Below are 22,905 nucleotides of genomic sequence, written 5' to 3' on the forward strand. Positions count from 1 at the left end.
CAGTTACGGTAGCAGCTCTACGACTAGCAGAAGTATAATTATTGACATCACTACAGTACAGATTATAAAAACTTATTTTGTAGACTGGCAACATTTCTAGAAAATCTAGAAATTAGTTAGTTTCGATTTTAACTCCGAGAGAAGACTCTGAAGCAAACAAACACTTTTTTCATATTTCATCAAACTGAGCACTACTTATAAACGAAGTGTAATTGAAGAAAACATCGACCGAGTTAGATATTAAAGTTAAAGAAAGTAAGTTCGAGTATTTTCAATCGGAAACATATCGATATTTCCCAAAGTCGATGTTTTAGAGACGGTGTTCGATTTTCGAATTGTAGTAATAGCAACACTTCATTTAAAAAAACAACTATTATGAAAAAAGTGACACACACGCCATAATGTAAATTGCTTCTAGATTTGGCGTTTGAGTTAAAATTTTACATTTTACATGTTAAAAATTCCATTTACTGTATTCATAAGGCATTTAAAATGTCCCTAGTAAATATCGGTAAGGATTAAGCCCATTAATTTTACATAATGTTAGTGCGCCAAACATCTTGACGAAAATTTAGGTTGGATCAAAGAAATCGAAGCCATTTCATTATATGCGTGTAAACGGTATCGAAGACGAATGAATTTCTTCATCTTCTAAGTGTTGCGGTTTCGCTGGTAATGTCTGTAAAAAGCAATGAACTTAGTGACAAAAAAGTGGCCTATGTGTCGTCGCCATAGTGGAGTGTTCGTGCGAGCACGGAATCGTTGCAGTGTCTGCTGTACTAACTGTTGTACGTAATCTTCAGTTATGGATAGAAAAGTGCCATCACTACTCGGATCATCCAGTCAGCAAACGTTTCGTGAGCATTACTGTACACAACTCTTCAACTATTGGTGATAGTAATATTCAGTCAAATCCTTGGGAGTTTGATAAGATGTAAACAAATCATAACGTTGCTTTCGTGTTCATGAGCCTTCAGTAAAACGTGCTGGTTTAAAGTGTGTACAATTTATATTTTTTGAGAGATTTTTCACTTTAATGTCTATAATGATAATCATCAATCTGAAATCTATATGTGTTGTCACATAAGATCTGTAGCATATAACTCCTCAGTATATTTTGGGAGATAACAACACAATTCAGAGTTAGACCAGAGCTGCTCATATCCTTCTTCATTTATGTTTGAATCAATATCTCCAACCATATTTTTTATGTTTGGCTATGTAGTTATGTGTTAGTTTTCCTGATATACATATTTTCATTAAAAGGAATAAACATATTTGTGTATTAGTCCTATAATTCTAATTACACTTAAGTTTTATGACATTTTATGCAGGTTCATTTCATCAACATTTGTATGACTTTTCAAATGTTTGTCAATATCAGATATTTGAGAGATAATGAGACATTTTTTTATTTTCAGGCTAAATCCTTGCAATGGCTCAGTATTATCAAATAGTTGGCCAAGGACATTCATTGACACTTGAAGAGTTACAAAGATATTACCCTAACATTAGATTGGATAGTATTGTAGTTAACCAAGATGATCAACAGTATGCACAACAACAGGTAGTGTATGCTTTACATTGTTGTTAAGCATGTGGGTTTCTGCTTGGGAAACAATATGGTGTTGAAAAAAATTCTCATACCTACCATAATATACCCATACAGTAGGTACCTAAATATTAATTTTAAATTTTATAAGTGTTCAAAAACTTTACTAATCTTTTTTTTTGTGGATGTTTAGGTTGTTGTACAGCCAGCAGAACAGGCCAGTGATATAGTAGTGAGCAATAATGTCCAGCCGCAAGCACAGCTGGTGGTGGGTGATGGGTTAGGCTACCAGCAGCAGTACATCATCCGGCATGACCCCACCCCACCACCACGAGCAGACTTTCAGCATCAGCCACAACAACAACATCAACAGCAGGCCTTGCAGCGACATCAAGTTAGTCTGCCTGCACATTACACTTCTTCTCAAATTTTAATTTCACATTATGATGGGAGGATTTTTTCAGATATTAACTGAGCATTATTGTAAATTACAATATTATTTTGTGGTAAAATACAAATTCTTATACCTTCCATTACAAGTCATTAGACTATAAGGCTACTATGAACAATTTATTTGTAGGTTTACTACACATCTGATTTACCTGTGGACGCTCAGGTTGTCTTGCAACAGGCTCAGCAGATCATTGATGCATCTCTGATGCAACAGTCATCTCAACAACGCCCACAACATGTATGTCCTCCTGACTAAATAATTGTATATTTATTATACACAAACATCCGCACTGTAGGCTATGACCATAGATGTAGTGTTTCTTTCATTTATGCTTGGCATGGATCTGTTTTATTTGTATACAACAGTTATGTTTTAAATTATTTAATTTTTTTTTCATGGTTTATAATTAATTTGAAATACCATTTACTGATTTACAAATTATTGTTCATAAGATAAATGAAATTCTTAATTTAATTACACAAATAAAAACATAACTCTTATCCATGCAGATAAATATATACTAAGTTATATGCCTGCATTAAATTGATATTCATCAAATTAACAAGTACAGCTCCACTGCTTATCTTTCAAATAACAGCTAGTCTCTTATGCATTTCAATGCCTTTCAGTCAATGTAAATATGTTAACACAATCCCTGTTTTTGCAATGGGTGGATCCTTAGAAATATTTATTTGAAAAGTTGAGACAAGATCTACTCTGTCTAATTGAAGGGTTGCCACAAACATACAGGGAGGTCTTTTTATTTAATTTATTGGGCATACTGTATTTCTTTTGGATGTGGTTTTATGTGGATGTGGTCTTAATGCCTGTAAATAGTGGAGAGTATTACTCGTAAATGTAATGCTTTATGTCATTGGTGATGTTAGTGCATTTCTACATTCATAGTGTTTAAATTAAGGTCTAAATTCACAGGTCGATCATTGAGTGGTTAACATTATCATTATAACATAGGATAAATCCATGTTGTTTTTAACTTCATTAACCCTAGACTGCTTGTCTATTTTAGCCATTAGCTAACTAAAAGGAATCTTACGTCAAATCTACAAGCTATGTGGCTTTGAGTGCACATCAACACTTGTACAGCGACAATATTCATTGGCTTGTGACGTGGTTTTTCGGCGATTTCAATCGACAATAGTATTGGTAGATACTGATGAATCAAATTCAAAAGATCAACTTTAAATGTGCATATAAAATAAAAAAGAAAGACACTTGATGTACATATACTGATGGACAAAAAACGACTTAAGTTTTGTTACTTAGCATTGGGGAATAACTCAGTCTTCGGATATGTTTTTGTCCACCACTACAATTAAGATCCGACTTTCTGAATAAGCACATCCAACATTAGTGGTATTAAGTCCTATTCTCTGCATTTGGGTCCTTCTAATAATATTACTCTATTCGTTCTGCCACCTATACTCGATTGCGTTCGCTAATTCTGTACGATAAGGTACGTGTATTGTGTAACGCTGCGAAATGAGCGAGCAGCGGGCTGATGGCGTAGTGCAACGTGTGGTATGTCGTCAGCTGGTGAGCCCGGCGCACGTGTTGTCGCAGCCGACAGTGATCCACCCCGCGCAGCCGCCGCCGCCGCAACCGCCGCCCCAGACGACGCCGCAGCCCGCGACGCCGCAGCAACATACCACCACGCAAAACGTCAGTAGCCCTCAAAATAACAGAGCCCGTAATCTCATCTTCTAAAACTGCCATGTCCTATCGGGGGTCGGTGCAAAGTCTTCACTTTCCTGAGCCAGTCTGGAGTCCATTTTTATAGTATGTAGCCAGTTTTCTCTTCCTTCTTCTCCTTCCCCGTTTCCCATTTATTTTCTCTTCCAAAATTACTTTCTATATGTGGTATTTGTTTTGTCTATATATGTGTCCATTATATAACATTTCACAAGTCCCAATCTCAGTTAAGTTGATGTCTTTGTTAGTATTGTTTTTTCCTTTTCATGAATGAGGCGTAATGTAATGGAACATCTGAATTGAATTAGCTTGATTTTAGTAACACCGCGTGATTGTCAGTCGCCGCACGGGAGACCGATAGGTGACCGTTTCGTACTTTTAGTTTTAAACTTCATACACTTATACACAGCTGTCAATCCCGATTATTCACATAATTACTTTGTGGGCAATAAACGTAGGTGTCAATAAGCGTAGTCAGTATAATATCTGAAAGTAAATAAATAGACAACCTGTACTTGTAATTTTCCAAGATTGAATCAAACAGGTCTTCAAGTATTTAAAAAAAATATTAAAAACTGAATTGGAATCTCTGTCTACCTCTACTCGTATCACGACAAAACATTGAGAATTATATGAATGGCTCACAGTGGACGAGATTGTGGTAATAGCAATAGTAGTTGCCGGAAAATCGGAATAGCAGTGTCAAACAATATTTTTTTACATAATGTTCATAATCGCAGCTTTACATAAGACATCTTGCGTGTTAAATTTAGGTAAACTTAATTCTATCTATCATCAACAAACATCACAATTTTATTCACTTATTTGTAGCAACCGCAACAACAGCAGCAGCAGCAACTTCAACAACAACTGCAACAACAGCAGCAGCAGCAGCAACAATTGCCCCGCGCTTCCCCGCAACTCATCCAGCACCTGCAGCAACAGCATCAACAACAGCTCCATTTACAACAGATGCAGCAACAACAACAACAGCAGCAACAAATACAACATCAACTGCAACAACAGCAGCAACATCAACAGATACAACAACAGCAACATCAGCAGGTCGTTATGCATGCGACGTACATCAACCAATCTGTAAGTATAATCACTTAGCTTTTACTCCATATTAATCTAGCTACTGTTGTGTGTGTCAATGTATATCTACCTAATGTAGTATCAGGAAAATGTGTCCTGGCACTTGGCAAAGTAATAAAGCTATGTTTAATACAGTAACTTTAATTTTGAAATAAATAAAAGTGAAAGGACCCTGTAAGACTCATTCATCACGAAATCTCTGAAACTACAAGTGTTAGAAGTCTCAAATTTTGGGGGTTCGTCTGAGGACGTAAGTGCTCACTAAAACGGGATTTTGCAAAACTTGACACTTTTAAAGTTATAATTATGATTTTTTGCAGACAGACAGCTAGTACAGTATAAATAAGGTATCCGTGTCATGTTCGCGGATACAGGCGTGATATTATGTTATGTGTCATGTGTAGGGCACGGCGACGCGCGCGGCGCCTCCTCGTCTCCTGAACCAAGCGCTGAGCGGCGCGGCCGGCGTGACGCTGGTGCGCGGGCCGGTGCGCACGGTGCGGCCGCGCCGGCCCGCGCCGCGCCCGCCGCCGCCCGCGCCCCACCCCGCACACCCCGCGCCGCTGCAGCTGCCCGCGCGCCTTCTCAATCCACAACTACACCAGGTGAACCAGCTCACGCATAACTTATACATAACCACACCCCGGGAACTTTACACAAAAAACCTTGTTTTACACAGACTACACATTGATATTATCGTACACGCGTATCTGTGTGTGTGACGTCTGACGACCATACGATTAAAGACTAAAGTAAGATCGAAAGGGGGAGTAGGTAAGGCTAGCTCAGGCGCTGGTGAGGGACGGAGAGTTACCGTTCTATCCGTAGTATTATTCCTTATTCTATGCTATTACGATAAGTGGCACCCGCGCACCTGCAGCTGCCCACACGGTTGTTAATCTATTTATTGTCATTACTAGCTGTGGGACATAGACTAAGGTACGTCTCTGGAAAATACCTATTCTGGTTTCGATCCAGGTACAAACTTAAAATACTTCCAGGTATGAAAATCATAATTTTTGTCGTAATCAGTTAAGTGTTTTAGGTATGAAAAGACAGACTGAAAACAAGCTATTCGAAATTTCTTTTTCATTGTGTAATGCGGCCTGCGATTGAAAATAAAAATCAAATCAAATTATTAAAGTACTTACTATTAAATTCCAAATTTTATACAATAGGATTATTAGGATTTTAAGCAGAGATACGAAATAGATGACCGAATAGTGACAACTATGCAACCTCTTCATGTTAATCTCTTGGCCACAGGCCCAGGCTTCGTCCCCGGGTGCGGGCGTGATCCGCGCCAGCGTGGGCGGCGCGAGCGTGACCAACATTCTGAGCCCAGCGGTGGCGCGCGGCCGCGCCCGCCCCGCCTCGCCGCGCGTACTTAACCCGCACGCTGCCCACGTGCAGCATCGCCCGCCACGAGCTAGGACGCCGCTGCTACAGGTTAGAATGACACATAAACAGCCTACAAGCGTGCAACTGCGGGTTTGTGGTTCAACAATTCAATCACAATGGGCGTGAGCAACATTCTGAGCCCGACAGTGACACGCGTGCTTTAACCCGCACGGACATCGCCGCTACAGGTTAGAATCACACATATTATTTAAAAATAGCCTATTATATCCTCCTACTGCTGGGTACTGGGTACATGTCTCCACTCAATCATCTGAAGAAGGTATGAATCTACTCGGGCTAAGTCGCTAAACTACTGAAGTTTGATAGAAGTGTTTAGAAGCCAAGAGCTAACATCATTCAATCACTCGTACTTAATGTTAAAATGACACTTTTGTTGTTTTCCTAGATATGTTGACATATTACGTGATTTATCTAAATAGCTTCCCTGTGTGCAACTTACCGTGAACAATCTAGTTTTAATTATTTAAAAAGTCGGAATGTGTTCATCTCTTTTTTCTTACACTTGCCAGCTAATGTACTGTTTTGTTTTACAGTCCAGTTTTAGTACTAAATTACTCTACTAAAGCATATCTTATGGTGACACAGCAACAACAACAACAACAACAGCAACAACAACAACAACAGCAGCAGCAACACCAGCAACACGCCCTCGCCCAGCACCTCCTCAACCAGCAGACATCGCAACAGCTCCACCCTCAACAGCTCGGCCAGCTCAAACTAGCGGCCCACCAGGTGAGGGTTTTTTTTTTTTATATCGTTGCATGCTTCTCCCGTAGAAAAGCGTGTAACGATGTACACGTGCAAGGAAATGACTGGTGCGGTATTATTTTTCAGCAACAAATCCTCAACCAATCTAATACAAGCCAAACCCAGCCGGCCACGCGTATAATCACGCAACAGGGCACAATCGTGACGCAAAACCTTCCCCAACAGCAGATCCAACACACTATAGTGCAGAACCAGAATGGGCCGCTGACGCAACAAAACGCGCTGGCCGCGATGCAGCAGCGCGCGTCGCCTCTCGCGCAGCAGGTGAAGAAGGCGGCCGTGCAGCCCAACAACGCCAGCGACATGGACGACCTCGAGGAGAGCATCACGGCCGCCATCCTCACCAAGAACCCGGTGACGGACGCAGGCGCGCAGCCGCAGCAGTACCACACGCCGCCGCCGCCCGCCGCTAGGCAGAATGCCACCGCCACAGCCGGCCCGCACCACCAGCAGCTGGCCTTCAACCCGCAGACCGGCTTCCAGCAACAAGTGACCTACGAGCAACCGCACCTGCAGCAACACCCACAGACGCTGACCCAGCTGCTGATGGAGCCGGACCCCGAAGACGAACAGCGCCTCATCACGCTATCCAACGGGCAAACCATCTCGGTCGCTGACTTCAAGCGCATGCAGCAACAACCTCTACGTACACCGGCGCAACTCCAACAGGCGAGGTATGTAATCTTCCTCTCGGCTGATTATAAAACAACATTATGTAGAAAAATCGGACTTTACAATACAAATGTTCCTATTTCGCAGGGAAACGGGCCGACAGACTGTAGTGAGAAGTAAAGAACCGCAGAGGCCAGTACAACGAGTACCGCCTATGCAGTCACAACAAGTGCCTCAGCATGGTATGGACATATTTTCTTCTTATAAACCTAAACATTGATTACAAAATGTCGTGTACAAACGTGATTAGGTCTTTTAAAAATATATATTTGTGCCGAACATGGTGCTGACGGTGACAAATACGTTTTGTTCGCTATTATAGGTATGCTAAGATATTAGTGTAGGTATATATTTATTACATATTATAATTGCATGAATTATTTTACTTTCTACTATGGTCATTGAACCTGATGTATATAAAAGGTCTGCTACAGTTTAGTTTTGTCATTTACGACAGACACGCAAAATAAAGTCATTACTTCTGGTTTTTACAATTATTTTCACTTGGCAGAAAATAATGAAGCAGCAGGAAGCGGGCCTTCAGAGCAGGCCTCGGAGCCTCAATCAGCTAAGATGTTAATATTCCTACAAAATGGAGAACAGAGGCTAATAACATTCACTCTTCCAAAAGAAAGTTGTACACTTCAAGAAGTTCTTGAACAGGTTTGTTTGTAACTAATGTTATTTAGTCCTTTCCACAGAACAGACTTTGTTATATCTGTGGTCCTTTCTGATACAAACTACTAGATAAATTTGTTTTTTTTAGGTCAACGTTCCCTTTTCGGAGGACACTCACATACAATGTATGCAAAACACTAGCAGTGAAATTGACTATTTTGTGTCAGTTGGATCTACAACGAGAATAGAAGAAATGTTGGAGAACCATCCCGTAAGTTCATTATTTCTTCTTACTCAATTATTTAGACTAAAATTAGAAAAATTGAGTTTAATTATTTAAAAATGATAATTAATTTTACAGATGCTAATAGGAGACATAAGCAGTAGGAATTCTCCTAGCGTACTATCACAACCTCAAAGTAGCGAAATGTCTACCCCAGAGAAGGCACAATCTTCAGATAATTGTAAGTTAATAGAAAAAACAGATTTTAAGCGTACTTCACAAAATTGAAGAATAGTCATACATCAGTAGTAATCAATACCTCACCGACGATGTGTTTACATTATTATTTCGTACCTAATTTTGTGTATTTTTTGCAGTGAATCATAGTCCTGAATCTCCAGGGACCCGTTCACCGCCGCCCCGCTACGTGGACGGTATGTTGGCGCTCTGTAAATGTTGCGGCTACACGGGATTAGATTTCAGTCGCTGCCAGAGGTATGCATCTTTATAGTTCTAGCTCTCTAGCATACTAATGTATGACAGTATAACCTAGTATGAAAGAGTATTTCCCACCAGGGTTAGCTGAAACTATGGAATTCCATTTGCTTTGATCCTGACACACTTCTCGTGCTTCCTCCACATTCAACAATCGTTTCATAAGCGCACGCCGGTCCAGAGTAGATCGTACTAAACTTTTTCTAAGGACATCTCCAATAAAATATTCTATATTCTGACGGTTGTCCTGCGCTGCATGCTATATTGCAAAAATATAGTTATTTCATCTGGAGTATAGAGACAATTATTATAACAAGCATGTTGTTCCAGATGTAAAAGAGTGTTCACTGACGAACCTAAGAGTGTTCCTATAGCCAACAAGAAAGTAGAGCAAAAGAAAAAGGAACAAGAAAAGCCTGTTATAGAAAAACAGACGTAAGTAACGCCCATTCCATCGTTTCTATATTATAATTAAAAAGGTATTAGGTAACTGATGTTGATGATTTGCATCAAATTAAAATAAATACAGTATATATTTAAATAAAACAAACAAAACAACTTTCTTACACACACATGAACAACAGTTATATTTAGTTGATAATTTTATGTTCTCAGGATTTGTGGCGAGGGAATTAAGTTGAATCTACTGAAGAATACAATTAAAACAATCAACAGTAAAACGGTAAGTTTTTTTTTTACTAAACAGATATACGATTATCAATCACCACCATTCTTTAAAAGCCTCATAAAATACAAAACGTTGGTTGATATAATTGACTCATTTCAGCCACTACAAGACAAAAAATCGCCAAGAGTTAGAAAACCAAGAGGGAAACAACCAGACCCGGAACCAGTTATACTGACATTAAGTTCTGATGAAGAAGATTCTAATAGCTCTATAGTTAACCACCAGGTAGGTTTCATGACAATTTTAGGTTTCCCAAAACCGGCAGTAACGGTTCTAAAGAATATACACTGCCTCATAATTTATTTTTTATTCATAAAAAAATATATATGTATGTATATTAATTTTATGTCGCAGAAGTATTATTGTCAAAGCTAATGAATCTAATTCCAATTAGTGTTTTCTTGGTAAATTTATGTGTTATTTTTCCAGCGCGGCGCGAATTATATCGAAAGCTTCAACCAGTAGACAAACATTGTACGGCCATTGGTTGAAGCCCTCGATATCATTTGCGCTGCTAGCAAAATATAAGTACTAGCTTTCCGCTCGTGACTTCAGCTATCACAGTAACTAAACCTAAAGTAACTCTTTCTGTTACCGTCGCCGTCTATCTGTTAGTATAGATTTATAATATTTTTACACCAAAATACTATTTAATATGTTTATTGTTTCTTTTAGCATGAACAATCAATTAATACTAAAGAGCCATCTCTAAGTGAGATTGAAGGTGGAATTATGGACAGCGGATTGGGAATGGATCACATGGATGGTAAGGACTGTTTTTTATAAGTTTCTACATATTATATTAATACTTTGGACTACTTTGGAGAGTAAAGGGAAAGTCAAATAACACTACCTCCAATGCGAATTTGCACCTAACGAAAAGTAATTAAGGTACACCATTAAAATTGAGAGCATAGAGTTAGCTAGAAGGAAAGAGAGGAAGGGGAAGACCAAGAAGAGCTTACATGGAACAGATTAAAGAAAAGGTTAACGTCGTGTCTTATAGGGAAGTCAAGGAATTGGCCTTTGATAGACTGGAATGGAAAATGCTACACCGACAAGAGCGTGGCTCTTAAATTGATGATGATGAGAGTTAGCCCAGACTACCAGATCAGTTTGCTCCAGAAGTACCAAATTAATCTTTTCACATGTGTCAATCGTTTCTATCTGTAATATCACAATTTTACCCCAGGTTCATAATATTTGAATTGGGAGCAAATAAATAATAAATACCCGTTGCTTGGTTTTTGCCTCTATTTTTGGTATGGTAAATAAATAGGTTTCCTTTTAGATTTATGTTGCACAACATGTCATTGATGCCTATTCTTGCGCGAAAATGACAAATACTGCTGTTCTTTACTTAAAATAAATATGTACCTACACGAAAGGGATAGATTTAGTTCTAAAACTGTCAAATTAAAATTAAGTATGTGTGCCGGATAGAGCAACACGGGGCTCCGGCGCCCTAATCGGCGCCAGTCTCCGAAATAGGTATTTAAATTCCTATTTAAGAAGGTACTTTATTTTTTATAGGGTAGTTTTTGAAAATCAGTATAAGTACCCAAGTTTTTAAATACCTTTAACACTTTATTTTAATAGTGTGTCAATTTTCAGCCTAGCATATTTAATTACCGGTCCCTTTTCAGTGGTAAAGAAAATGATAGGTGTGATTTAAAATAAAATTAGACGTCTGCAGAAATCAACAGTTCAGCATCATTATTTCAATTCACATACATTTTAGTCTACGTAGTACATATATTAGTTACTCCATAGTGTAACGAAAGATTGCATTTTTCGGTGATCACCAGTGCACCGGCTGGTGGTCATTGAACTTTCATAGGGATTACATTCGTAAGACGAATACCGGTTTTTGTCATCGATACTTAAATCGATTTTGGTTGTCGATTAGCACATCTCTATCGAATCGTAAAACGCCAACCAACCCGACAAACTTCACATCACTCAGTCACTCACTGTCATTTTTTATCTATGTCTGTGTCGTGCTCTTGTGCGGTACGTTATGTCGCCATCGCAAATCGTTAAGCTTTCGGGTCGCGTTAAATAAAGAAAAATCTAGTGGTATTTCCTTCAAAATGTCTGAAACTGATCAGAACAATGATACAGGTATTTATATTTTTAGTGTAAACACATTTAACTGATTTTATAGCACAGCCGAAGTGGTTGATCCGCATTGTGTTTTTTGATATTATTTTTTATTTCATTGATGTTTAATTATATATTACTCTGATTATTGTTACAAAGATAGCGGAAATTTATTTAAAATACCATAGCCCTCTTCCGCGAACATAATTTGATTCACAACACTTTCTCTATCAATGGCACAAGCATAACCAATACTGTGCAATTTTTCGGTTATGAACATGAAAAGACCAGAAATGATGTATATTACGATAAATAAATAATTAATATTCCCATTAATGCATTTTACCTATGTTTATATTACCTTAGAAACATATTCTGCATGCTCTACTTGTACCTATCTCATTGTTACTGAATTAACCTTGACAATGAACAATAATTTAAGGTACTCAAACCTTGAAATAATGCGTGCATTAGATTAGGCATATTTCTCAGTAGGGTAGACAGAGACTTCCAAATTCCACTTGCTTTATAATTTCATCATTACTGTTGTACAGTTATAGTTGTAAATAAAATGTTTTAAAACTAACACCTCCTATAGATTATTATGTAGTATTGTAATTGAAGTGATTTTTTGTTTAAAATACTGTAATAATGGTGCTGATTCCAGTAAACACCATCTAATTTTATTTTATTACACCTGTCATTTTCTTATCCGCCGGACAAGAAAGGGACGGGTAAATTTATGAAACACTCATCAGAAATTTTAAATATTCTCCCAAAATTATTATATATACATTCACTTATTCATTTTAAAATTAACAGTTGTCAATCATCCAAACGTGTTTCAGAACCACCAAGTGTATTTTGATACCAAAAGAAAATTATTTCAAATTTATTCATCTGTGTGCACTTCTTACTCCTTAGTGGCATAAAACCCTGAGGTGGTTAGGTAAATTAAGCTCGGCACCCGAGACAAATTAGGGGTGGAGAGTTAATATTTTAAATGTAGTGTTATCCTTTATTGCATAGAAGTCTGTTAATTTTATTTAATTTTCTCTTTATAAAAATATATTTTTTTTTTTATTTTAGATGGCAGCAGAGATGAAATGAATCAGAACAGCTCAGTGACATTAAATTGCCGGACAATCAGGATTGGCTCATATAGATACACACCAAAAGAAAAGGTACTTACTTAGTCACTTGGATGACCATAGCTCTACAACTTTTATGATGATAAATAATGTTTGACTTGTGATTTAGAATTCAAGATATTCATATTTTTCTGTGTTATTTTAGGTTTACATATCATCTAGAGGTGTCAAAATTGTAGCACCATCACTCAAAAATGATCTAAAAGAAGTAGCTCTTGTAATACCATTGCGTGAAGTGGTCAAAATATTAGTGCATTTTGGTAAAGGATTACCTGTGATCTTTGTGTACACTGTCAACAAATGTGGTGCTTACATTCGAAAATCACTAGACATGACAGAAGATGGCGGTGAGTTATCAATAATTTATGTTACATTTATATTTCCAAGATTTCTGATTTACGAGTTGTGATAATTGTTTCATTATTTATTTTTAGGTCCCTATTACAACCCTATGTCGAAAAATGACCCATTCAAGAGAATTACACTTCTACCAGAATCAATATCAGAAGAAGCAAAGGCTACAATGAAGAGCTTGTTTGGAAGGCAAATGGATGAATTAAATTCTCGAGAAGCCAATGACATTTTAGTGAGAACATGCCCAAAAGAGAATAGTACAGTTAACAAAATTACTACTAGATCTAATAATGCTGCCAATACATCAGGAGTAAAGAAGTATGTATTTAATTTTTGAATTTATTAAAATTATGACGTGTATGATAACTGTTTAAAATGTATTTCTTACTATGTTATTTTGTTTCAGTCCTAATCCAGCTGAAATAAGGCAAATTTTAATTTATCCTCCTGGTAAAGGGGGTATACCAATAAATACTGAAGACTACATGTGCCTAGCTCAAGATCAGTTTTTAAATGATGTTATAATAGACTTTTATTTAAAACATTTACTTCATGACGTTCTTACCCACAGTCAGAGAGAAAAGACTCACATATTTAGCACATTCTTTTATAAAAGGCTAACCACTAAACCCAGTAAAGTGAATCGAAGTTCTAATCCCCACGAGTGGGACACTGCACTGACACCAGCTCAAAAGCGACATGCAAGAGTCAAGACTTGGACAAAAAATGTAAACATATTTGATAAAGATTATATTGTAGTTCCTATAAATGAAAATTGTCACTGGTTTGTGGCAATCATTTGTTTTCCAAGTCTTGATGGATGCAGAAGCATGATTGATAACCGGACAGTGTGTCCTCAAGAAATTAAGAAAAGAGGTAAGTTTACATACTTAAATCTTGTTATGTATAATATGTTTTTGTATTAGGTGTTGAAAATTTGCTTACCATTTTTCAAATGTTTGCAGAGCGAAGGTCATCAATGCAGATAGGAAACACAACAATCACACCTCTAACTAAACAGGAACAGCTTACATTAAGTTGTGACTCAGATAACCTTAGTGAACGGGATGAAGCTGAGGCTGAGGTGAGTGAACATTATAATATTTGCAATTGAACACAATATCATCAGATGGTAAGCTGCTATGTAGCCTACTGTAACACTCCAGACACTTCGTACAAAACACGTCGTTTTACACAGACACTACACGCGCATCTCTGTGTGTGTGAAGACTGACACCATATATATGTTTGAAGACTAAAGTATGTTCGAGGAAGGGTGAGGTAAACCTAGCTCAGCCACTGGTGGAGAGCGAAGAGATGCCGTTCTATATGTTTACTTACAGCCTAGTTTGTTGTATGAAGTGTCTTAAAGAAATCAAGATTATCATCTCGAAAGCAAATAACAAGGAGAAGACTTTTAACATTTGTAATATACAAAAAATATACTAAGCTTCTATACTTATTTCAGGAAAGCGATTTAGACATGCAATGCGATTCTGATGAAGAAGAAGCAGAAAAAACCGAAAAGAAACCTGAAACACAAACTTTTCCGAAAACAGACCCTATCAAACAGTAAGTATAAGTATTTATTTTATTTAGTTACATAGAGTGTGAAGATCTTAATGATCATTGTAATTATTATTATTTATAATTTTATTAAAACTTTGTTTATCATAAAAGTACAACAAAATGCCAGAGAAATTAGCAAAGAGTCTCAAAATTATGAATTACTCATAAATCATTTTTGTTAGTTGTTGATTTGTGTTGTATGTTGTTGATTAAAAAGTATTATATTATTATGTTTACTTCAATTATATGCAACAAATTATGATGTTATTGTTGTAGGCCGTGCATATTAATATTTGACTCGTTAGCGGGTGCGTCGAGATCGAGAGTGGTGGCTACTTTGCGGGACTATCTCACTTGCGAATATCAAGCAAAGGTAATGTATAATTGAGATATAGTTCACACAACTTAAAGAGCAAGCATGTAGAAAAACTTTTCTAACTAAATTTTTATTATAATTATTATCTCTTTTCAGGTCTCTCAGAATAAAACATTCAATAAAGACAATATAAAAGGAAGCTGTCCCAAAATTCCACAACAAAATAATTTCACAGACTGTGGATTATATTTGTTACAATATGTGGAACAATTTTTCAAGGTAATTTTTAAAAACAATGCATTCAACATCGAAATTATTATTTTTGTGACTTATTAAAAATAATAATTATTTTTCAGGATCCAATATTGGACTACTCTTTGCCAATAAAACAATTGGCAAACTGGTTTGATGAAATAGTTGTTACTAGAAAAAGAGAAGAGATTTCACACCTACTGAAAGCTCTGATGCACAAATACAACCCAGATTCGCATTTGGCATTGCCTGACATAACATTCCCCACTCTCAATGGTAAGATTTACCTTACAGTTACACCACTGCGCTCTAGACCATTTTATTATTCTTTGCTAGTTGCATAGTCTGGGATGGAATAAAAATACTAATGTTTCATCCTTCTCATAATTCCGCGCAAGTCGTAAAAATCGTATAAGGGATCAATTTGCTAGCATAAAGTTTCAGTGATCTGCTATCAATGAAATTTTCGCCCTGACTTTTCGATGTCTTTTATACTTGGCCATGAATGGATGTTTTTTATTACTAATTATTACAGGTAAACTCATTGAAACCGAAGAACAACAAGAAGATGGAGATTGTGATAAAAACAACTCAAGTACTAGTAAGCTTCTAAAAACCGATGGAAAGGAAAGTGAAGGGCCGACGCTTACATTCGTAAAGCAAATGCCCACAGGAGACATAGTTGTTAAACGGAACTTTGGTGATACTTCCGACACTATTCACTTGCGGAAAACTATTCGCTTGTCTAGTGATGCCGAAAATAGATCTATGTTGCAAATTAAGCAAGAATTTATAAAGAAAAGTGATAATGAAAATCAAATATTAATACCTATAAAAGTGCACACTAGTGATTTGGTAAAAGATATACAAAACACACTGATAGTTAATAAGAATAAAACAATGGGTGATAAAAAACAAGGTGTACATAATCAAAATGTATCCAATGTAAACTGCGTCCGACAGAACTTAAACGAAAGTGACAGTAATTCATTCCTAAAATCGAGGAGGGTGAAACTCGATGACGTGGTCAATGAATCAAGTAAGAAATTCAAGAGGAATGAATGTTAAAATTTTGCCTGTCCAAATACCCTCATCTATTAAATTATTATTAATTTAATAAAAGTGTATAGTTGTTCTATGAACTTGTAAATATTAGGGATAATGCTATTAATAACATGTATTTAATACTGTATCTATTTTATAAAGATAATGTAAAGTTTAAAGTTTTTCTCGTGTATTATACTATTATAGCTTCGATTCGACAAAATACAGAACTGGAAGTGAAGTACTATGACTTTATCTTTCCTTTTGTTACTTTTTTAGTTACAAGTTATCTGATATGACCCTAGACAAGAAAATAAAATAATTCAGTATCTATAACGCTTCTTTCATTTTGTCCTTTGCCCTGCTAATATTTTACTCCTAAGGTATTTGTGGTAGGGAAATTAGAATTAATTAGATAAAGCTCAACATTTCTGGTTCCACACAGTACTTGGATTGTTTCAGAACGTGGATTCAATATTGTATTATAGGTACCAAAATAAAACAATCATGTGTGAAATAATAAAGTATACTTTAGTGACATTGTAACGAATACTGAGGGGGATGATAAAATGGAAAAAGAGTCTTATAAGTTATCAAACAGCGAAGAAAATTCTTTTTTCATAACTAGTTATGAAAATTTGGTAACAAACGTGGACGAAGGTGATTCAGACCATGATTGAGTTGATATCAAGCGGAATTTTCTGCCGCAAATTCATGATATTTTTTCGTTTTTTTTTTTTTAATTTATTTCAATTCTATACTTTTGCGGTGAAAAATTCCACTTGATATTACTCAGAATAATCAGCTGAATCATCCCTCGAAGTTGTCGTTACGATGTTACCAACACCCTATATACATAATTATTGTGTTCGGTGGTTTTTGTTAAGAGTTGCATCACTACCCGAACTACAGAAGTCTCGACTAGAGCTAGAGGGACCTCTTATTTTACTTAGATTCAATATTTTTGGTAGAACAGTCTACCAGAGAAATCATGTTAACCCTTGCCATAACTGAAAGTAAAAATACCTACTGGAAATTGCGTTTCTTCGTGTACGGGCGAGGACCGACGAGGGGAATACCCCGGTAGCCCCGTGGCTACTAATAACGCGAGTTTCTTGGTAACGTCGTCTTGCGAAACCGGACTCCGAAAATCCACCTGAAAACGCTCTAGATGCCCATCCTAGTTAGGCCAATTTAATCGGGGAGTCTGTGGGAAACTTTATGCATACTAAAAAGAAACATAAAGAATTTCAGGGTCAAGGATCTTCAGGGTGATGACAGTAACATATTCCATGCGTAGCATCTCTCTACTTGGTCTGTGACATATTCCATATTCCTTTGCCTATCCGAATTTTGGGCTAATCTATTCTATATTCTATTTTCTTTGTTTGTGGCTGCATCGTTCAGAAACGATGATTCTGCCAACGTCAAGGTTCAAGAGAAAATACTTAACATTAAAATATAATTTTGATCGGTTAGGTTAAAATAATCGGTGGATAGTCCAATGGTAAAGATTGAACCTAGAAAATAACAACACAATTTGTTAGTATGACATTACAAAACACAGGGTTTAAGTTTGCGGAACAAGGAATAAAGGTTAAGAACAGACACAAAAAAAAAAAAAATATATATACGTATATATATAAACTATGAAAATTATTAGAGTTTTATGTTATTATATTTAATAAACCTAGATAAAATATTTATAAAAGGGGTATACACTAATGTGAGGAGAAAGTTAACATTTACAGGGCGGGGAATTTTAGGGGGTAGTACATCATATAAGGAAACATTCAGTCGGGGGCAATTAAAAAACAAGTGATCAAGAGTACCCTCCTCTTCTCCACATTCACACAGGGAATGATCGCGGATACGAAGCTTTGCCAGGAAAACAGGCGAACACACGTGTCCCAAACGAAGTCTGATTATGGTGGAACAAACAGGTTTGTCGAAATTGCGATATTTAAAAAACCATGGTTTTATGGGAACAAATGGCTGGATGCCACCATAATACTTACCCTTTATGAGCCTAGAATTGTTCCACCTTTCCGTCCATGATTTATGTAAATGTGGTTTAGCAAGACAACGAATATCTCTAGAAAATTCTTTGTTATACACCTCTCTGCCCGTGCGGATAGCCTCCTTGGCGCATTGGTCAGCGATTTCATTTCCTGTTATGCCACTGTGGCTTGGGATCCATGCCAAAATAACTTCAATCCCCGATTGTTGGCATTTAAATAAAACTTCCTTAATTTTGAGAGTCAGGTAAAAGTTATCCTTTGAGTGAAATGGTTTTTTAATGATGTCCTGAAGGCAACTAAGAGAATCTGAAAACACAATTGATCTCGCCAGTTTATGAGATTCAATAAAGGTGACAGCTTCAAGTAAGGCAATAGACTCACCTGTAAATATTGAACATTTAGGTGGGCATTTATAATTAAGGATTATTTTATACTTTGGAATCCAGACCGCTGCTCCTACATTATCGGAATCCGAAATTTTAGATGCATCTGTATAAAGATGTAGCCAACCTGGCCAGTTCCTTTCAGAGATTCTGTTGAACTCTGCATTAGCTCCTGGAGAGTTCTTATTTATTTCCAAGTTTAAAATAACCTTGGGACAAAAAATGAGTATATTAAAATTAAATTCGAATATGGGGTTTTTTAGAGTCTGTTGTACTGTGGAGATGTCAATCTTTTTATATGAGTTAATTAATAGAGGCAAGTCTTTGTGTGTCCAGTAGTTTAAATTGGTCAGAGAGTTTAGGGATCTTATTTTATTATGAAGAGGATGCGAAGAATTTTGAATAATGTTAAAATAGTACCTATCTGACAGAAATTGTCGCCGTAGCTGCAGAGGAGCCTCGACGCATTCAATTTGAAGGGCATTTGTTGGGGATGACTTCATAGCTCCTGTAATTACACGTAAACATTTATATTGAATTTTATCAAGTTTACATAATGCCATCTTGTTACAGGGTTCCAGAATGAAGCAAGCGTAGTCGAAGTGACTTCGAATAACAGCATTATATAAAAGTTTTTGACTGTATGGGTGGGATCCCCACCAAACTCCAGAGAGTGACCTGAGCACATTAATATTTTTTTCGCATTTATTCGCAATGTAATTGAGATGGTGGATACCTTTCAATTTATCGTCTAGGATGACCCCTAAGAATTTGACGTTGTTTTGAATGGCTATGGGTTGATCGTTCACATGGATGTCAATTGGAGGAATGGAACGTTTACGGGTAAATACTACAGCACTACATTTGTGAACTGACAAGGACAGACCATGATCATCGAGCCAGATGTTAAGGTAGTGTAAGGCAGAATTGAGACGTGAGCTTGCTTCTAGAAGTGATGATGAGCTGGCATATAAGACGATGTCGTCGGCATATTGTAAGATATTGCAGAAGGAGAGGACTGTTCTGTCAAGGTCATAAGTATAGACGTTGTACAGCAGAGGACTAAGGACAGAACCCTGCGGAAGTCCCTTCCACAAAGTTCTTGGAGAAGAAAGGGAGCCCTGGACTCTAACAGAGATAGAGCGAGCCGTGAAGAGATTACATATGATGTTGACCATCCTTACCGAAATATTCAGATTTAGCATTTTCTGCCTGAGCACTGGTAGGAGGACATTGTCATATGCAGAAGATATGTCAAGAAAGATACCGATGACATGTTTATCATTGCTAAAAGAGCGTCTGACGTCTGTGGTGAAAATGCTGAGACTATCCAAGGTACCCAAACCCCTTCTGAATCCGAATTGGGACTGAGACAAAATGCCTTTGTTTTCTAGGAACCACTCCAATCGGTTTTTTATTAAGTGCTCTAAAATTTTGGCTAGAGTGGACGAAAGGGCAATGGGCCTATACGAGGCCGCATCACTGGGATTTTTCCCGGGTTTTAAGATGGGGATAACAATTTGTGTTTTCCAGGCTGTTGGTACAGAGCCCGAAATGAAAATTTTGTTGATGACGTCAAGAAGATAATGTATGGCAATCTCTGGAGATTTAGTTACGAATGAGTAGGGTATACCATCTATGCCTGGGGATGAATCACGGAGGTTGTCAAGTGCACAGCAGAGTTCGGCGAAGGAGAAGGGCTCATCAAAAGTATCCATAGATGGTGTTACATTATCTAGTAAAGAGAGGCAGTCCTGTGTTGGAACATAAGGAGGCGCAAGTTTGTTGGTAAAATCAGGAAGCCACGAGGATGTATCATTGGAGGGAACGTTATAGTCATCCGAGAGATAACCTCTGAAAGATTTGATACGACTCCAGACCATGGACGCGGGTGAACGAGGAACAAGTGACTCACAAAAATCTCGCCATCCTTTAATTTTTTTTTGGATAGTAGTCTTTTGCAGCGGGCCGTCTCCCTCTGGAACACCAAATAACTGTCTAATGATGTTAAGTCAGCCGCAAATGTCTTCTCTGCCTCATTACGACGACGAACACTCGAGGAGCATTCAGAGTCCCACCACGGAGGTGAGGAGATTTTACCGCGAGCCGAGTTTTTAATTGGAATACTCTCATCAGCAGATGAGATAAGGCATTGAGTGAAATCGTCGTAACAGGTCAAAAAATTTGAGGAAGAGACAGACGGCAGTGAATGCACCTTTACCCGGACAAGATCCGAGTATTTATCCCAATCAGCCTTTTTGATGCGGTATTTTAAGAGAGGTGGAGGACCTTTGATGGGAGGGGAATGGTTGTGGTAATTTAAAATGATGGGGAAATGGTCACTACCGTAACAGTTAGGCAAGGTTTTCCAAGAGAGGGACATCACTAAACTAGGAGAAGCCATCGATAAATCCACCATACTTGCATTCTGCAAAGGGGAGGATCTTCTCGTGGCTGATCCATCATTTAGGACACATAGGTTACGATCGTCTAGTAGATCTAGGAGAGTAGATGAATTGGAATCACATCTATGTGAACCCCATAGCGTATGATGGCAGTTAAAATCGCCGAGAATTAAAAGAGGATGTGGTAAATTTGAAAGAATGTTGTTTAATTCGGAGAAGAGGGAGTGATCTGGATGAGGGACATATACCGAAGCTATGGTTAGGTTTAGGGCCTTAACTGCTACAATATGAAGGTCAGGGCTATGGGGTGGAATGGGGATTTGGGAATAGGACATGTGCCTATTAATAAGCAAAGCCGAACCTGCTCGACCATCGATTCTGTCATCCCGGAGACAGGCGAAGCCCGATACTCTAAAGAGTGATCCAGGTCTCAGCCAAGTCTCCGAGATGGCACAGACAACTGGTTTAAATTTGTTTATTAAATATATGAGTTCATGTTTCTTACTTCTGATGCTTTTACAGTTCCATTGAAGGAGATTGTGACCTGCCATTTTTATTGATTAAGGTGACGATAAATTGCTGTAGTAGAGTAATGACGTTGTTCGGTAGAGCATCTGAAAATTTGGATACTAGATTAACAAGGGAACAGATTAATAATTCAATAAGATTGTCGTTGGGAGTAAGGAGGGGGGTGGGGTCATCGAGATTAGGGTTGGGGAATGCACATCCATTGGGTTGAGTTGATGACGGGGTGTTTGTAATATCCCTGTGAGCAAGGACGTCAAAAGATTTACCTAAATCTGGGGGTGTGCGTCGTTCCCGATATACCGTCTTCCGGTAGGAAGAATAGCTTTGATTGTGCGGAGGAGGGGTAGATGAAGAGGGGACCGCGTGGGGCAAGGCTGTCTGAGAGTAGGAAGTTGAAGGTTGGGAGAGAACATCAGCAAATGAACGCTTTACTATTGGGAATCGATGAGATGCGTCAGTGTAAGAGATACTCTCCTCTGACATGACCAGTTTTATGGCCTTTTGCCTGGAATGTTCAGGACATTTGGGGTCAGTGGCCCTATGGTTACCACTACAAAAAAGGCATGTTGGAGGGGAGTCTATGTTGTTGCATGAATCCCCATAGTGAGGTTGAGCGCACATATAGCATCTAGGCTTTGAACGGCATTGAGCTTTTATATGCCCAAAACGGCAGCAGCCTCTGCACTGGATCGTGGGGAGTTGATAAGTGTCCACAGGCAAAGAGGTGTAGAAACAAAAGATTTTTTTCGGTAGTGATTGGCCTAGGAAGGTTAAAACCACAGTGGTTGAGGGAATCCAGCATGTGGACCCATCGATAATCTTTTTCATGTTGATGCGTCTAGCCTTTACGACCTTACCACAACCAGGAGGATACTGAATATTAGACACTAGTTCTTCTAGTGTCCAGTCTACCGGGATATTCCTTACAACTCCCATTCTGGAGACCTGAAACTGTGGGATGGTGGCAGAATATTTGTGTTCCGACAAGAAAGAATTGGACACAAAGTTGTTTGCATCGGAGGCAGAAGAGAATTCTATGGAAATTCGATTTCGACCCACACTGCTAATTCCACCGTTGA

The 22,905-nt window shown here is 37.8% G+C and overlaps 2 protein-coding genes across 2 annotated transcripts; one reads left to right on the forward strand and one right to left on the reverse strand.

Annotated features, from left to right (window-relative positions):
- The first annotated feature begins 390 nt into the window (after positions 1-390).
- Positions 391-16,825, forward strand: LOC126366811 (uncharacterized). Its single transcript, XM_050010066.1, has 29 exons — positions 391-788; positions 1,422-1,567; positions 1,746-1,946; positions 2,133-2,243; positions 3,558-3,686; positions 4,548-4,814; positions 5,219-5,419; positions 6,081-6,263; positions 6,822-6,968; positions 7,071-7,678; positions 7,764-7,858; positions 8,188-8,339; positions 8,443-8,565; positions 8,656-8,758; positions 8,895-9,012; positions 9,343-9,447; positions 9,628-9,694; positions 9,800-9,925; positions 10,376-10,466; positions 12,893-12,987; positions 13,100-13,301; positions 13,389-13,626; positions 13,715-14,184; positions 14,274-14,392; positions 14,777-14,880; positions 15,154-15,250; positions 15,350-15,472; positions 15,550-15,721; positions 15,981-16,825. The coding sequence occupies exons 2-29, from the start codon at positions 1,436-1,438 to the stop codon at positions 16,511-16,513; spliced, it is 5,112 nt and encodes a 1,703-aa protein (XP_049866023.1). The 5' UTR covers positions 391-788; positions 1,422-1,435; the 3' UTR covers positions 16,514-16,825.
- A 1,306-nt stretch (positions 16,826-18,131) lies between these two features.
- On the reverse strand, positions 18,132-22,867 carry LOC126366759 (uncharacterized). The gene is made up of 3 exons (XM_050009999.1): positions 21,804-22,867; positions 19,314-19,401; positions 18,132-19,102 (listed from the first exon to the last, which is right to left on the reverse strand). Exon 1 carries the CDS (start codon positions 22,760-22,762, stop codon positions 21,815-21,817), a length of 948 nt encoding a protein of 315 aa, XP_049865956.1. The 5' UTR covers positions 22,763-22,867; the 3' UTR covers positions 18,132-19,102; positions 19,314-19,401; positions 21,804-21,814.
- Positions 22,868-22,905: the final 38 nt, after the last annotated feature.

This window comes from Pectinophora gossypiella, chromosome 5, assembly GCF_024362695.1.
Source record: "Pectinophora gossypiella chromosome 5, ilPecGoss1.1, whole genome shotgun sequence".
In the NCBI taxonomy this organism is placed as follows: domain Eukaryota; kingdom Metazoa; phylum Arthropoda; class Insecta; order Lepidoptera; family Gelechiidae; genus Pectinophora; species Pectinophora gossypiella.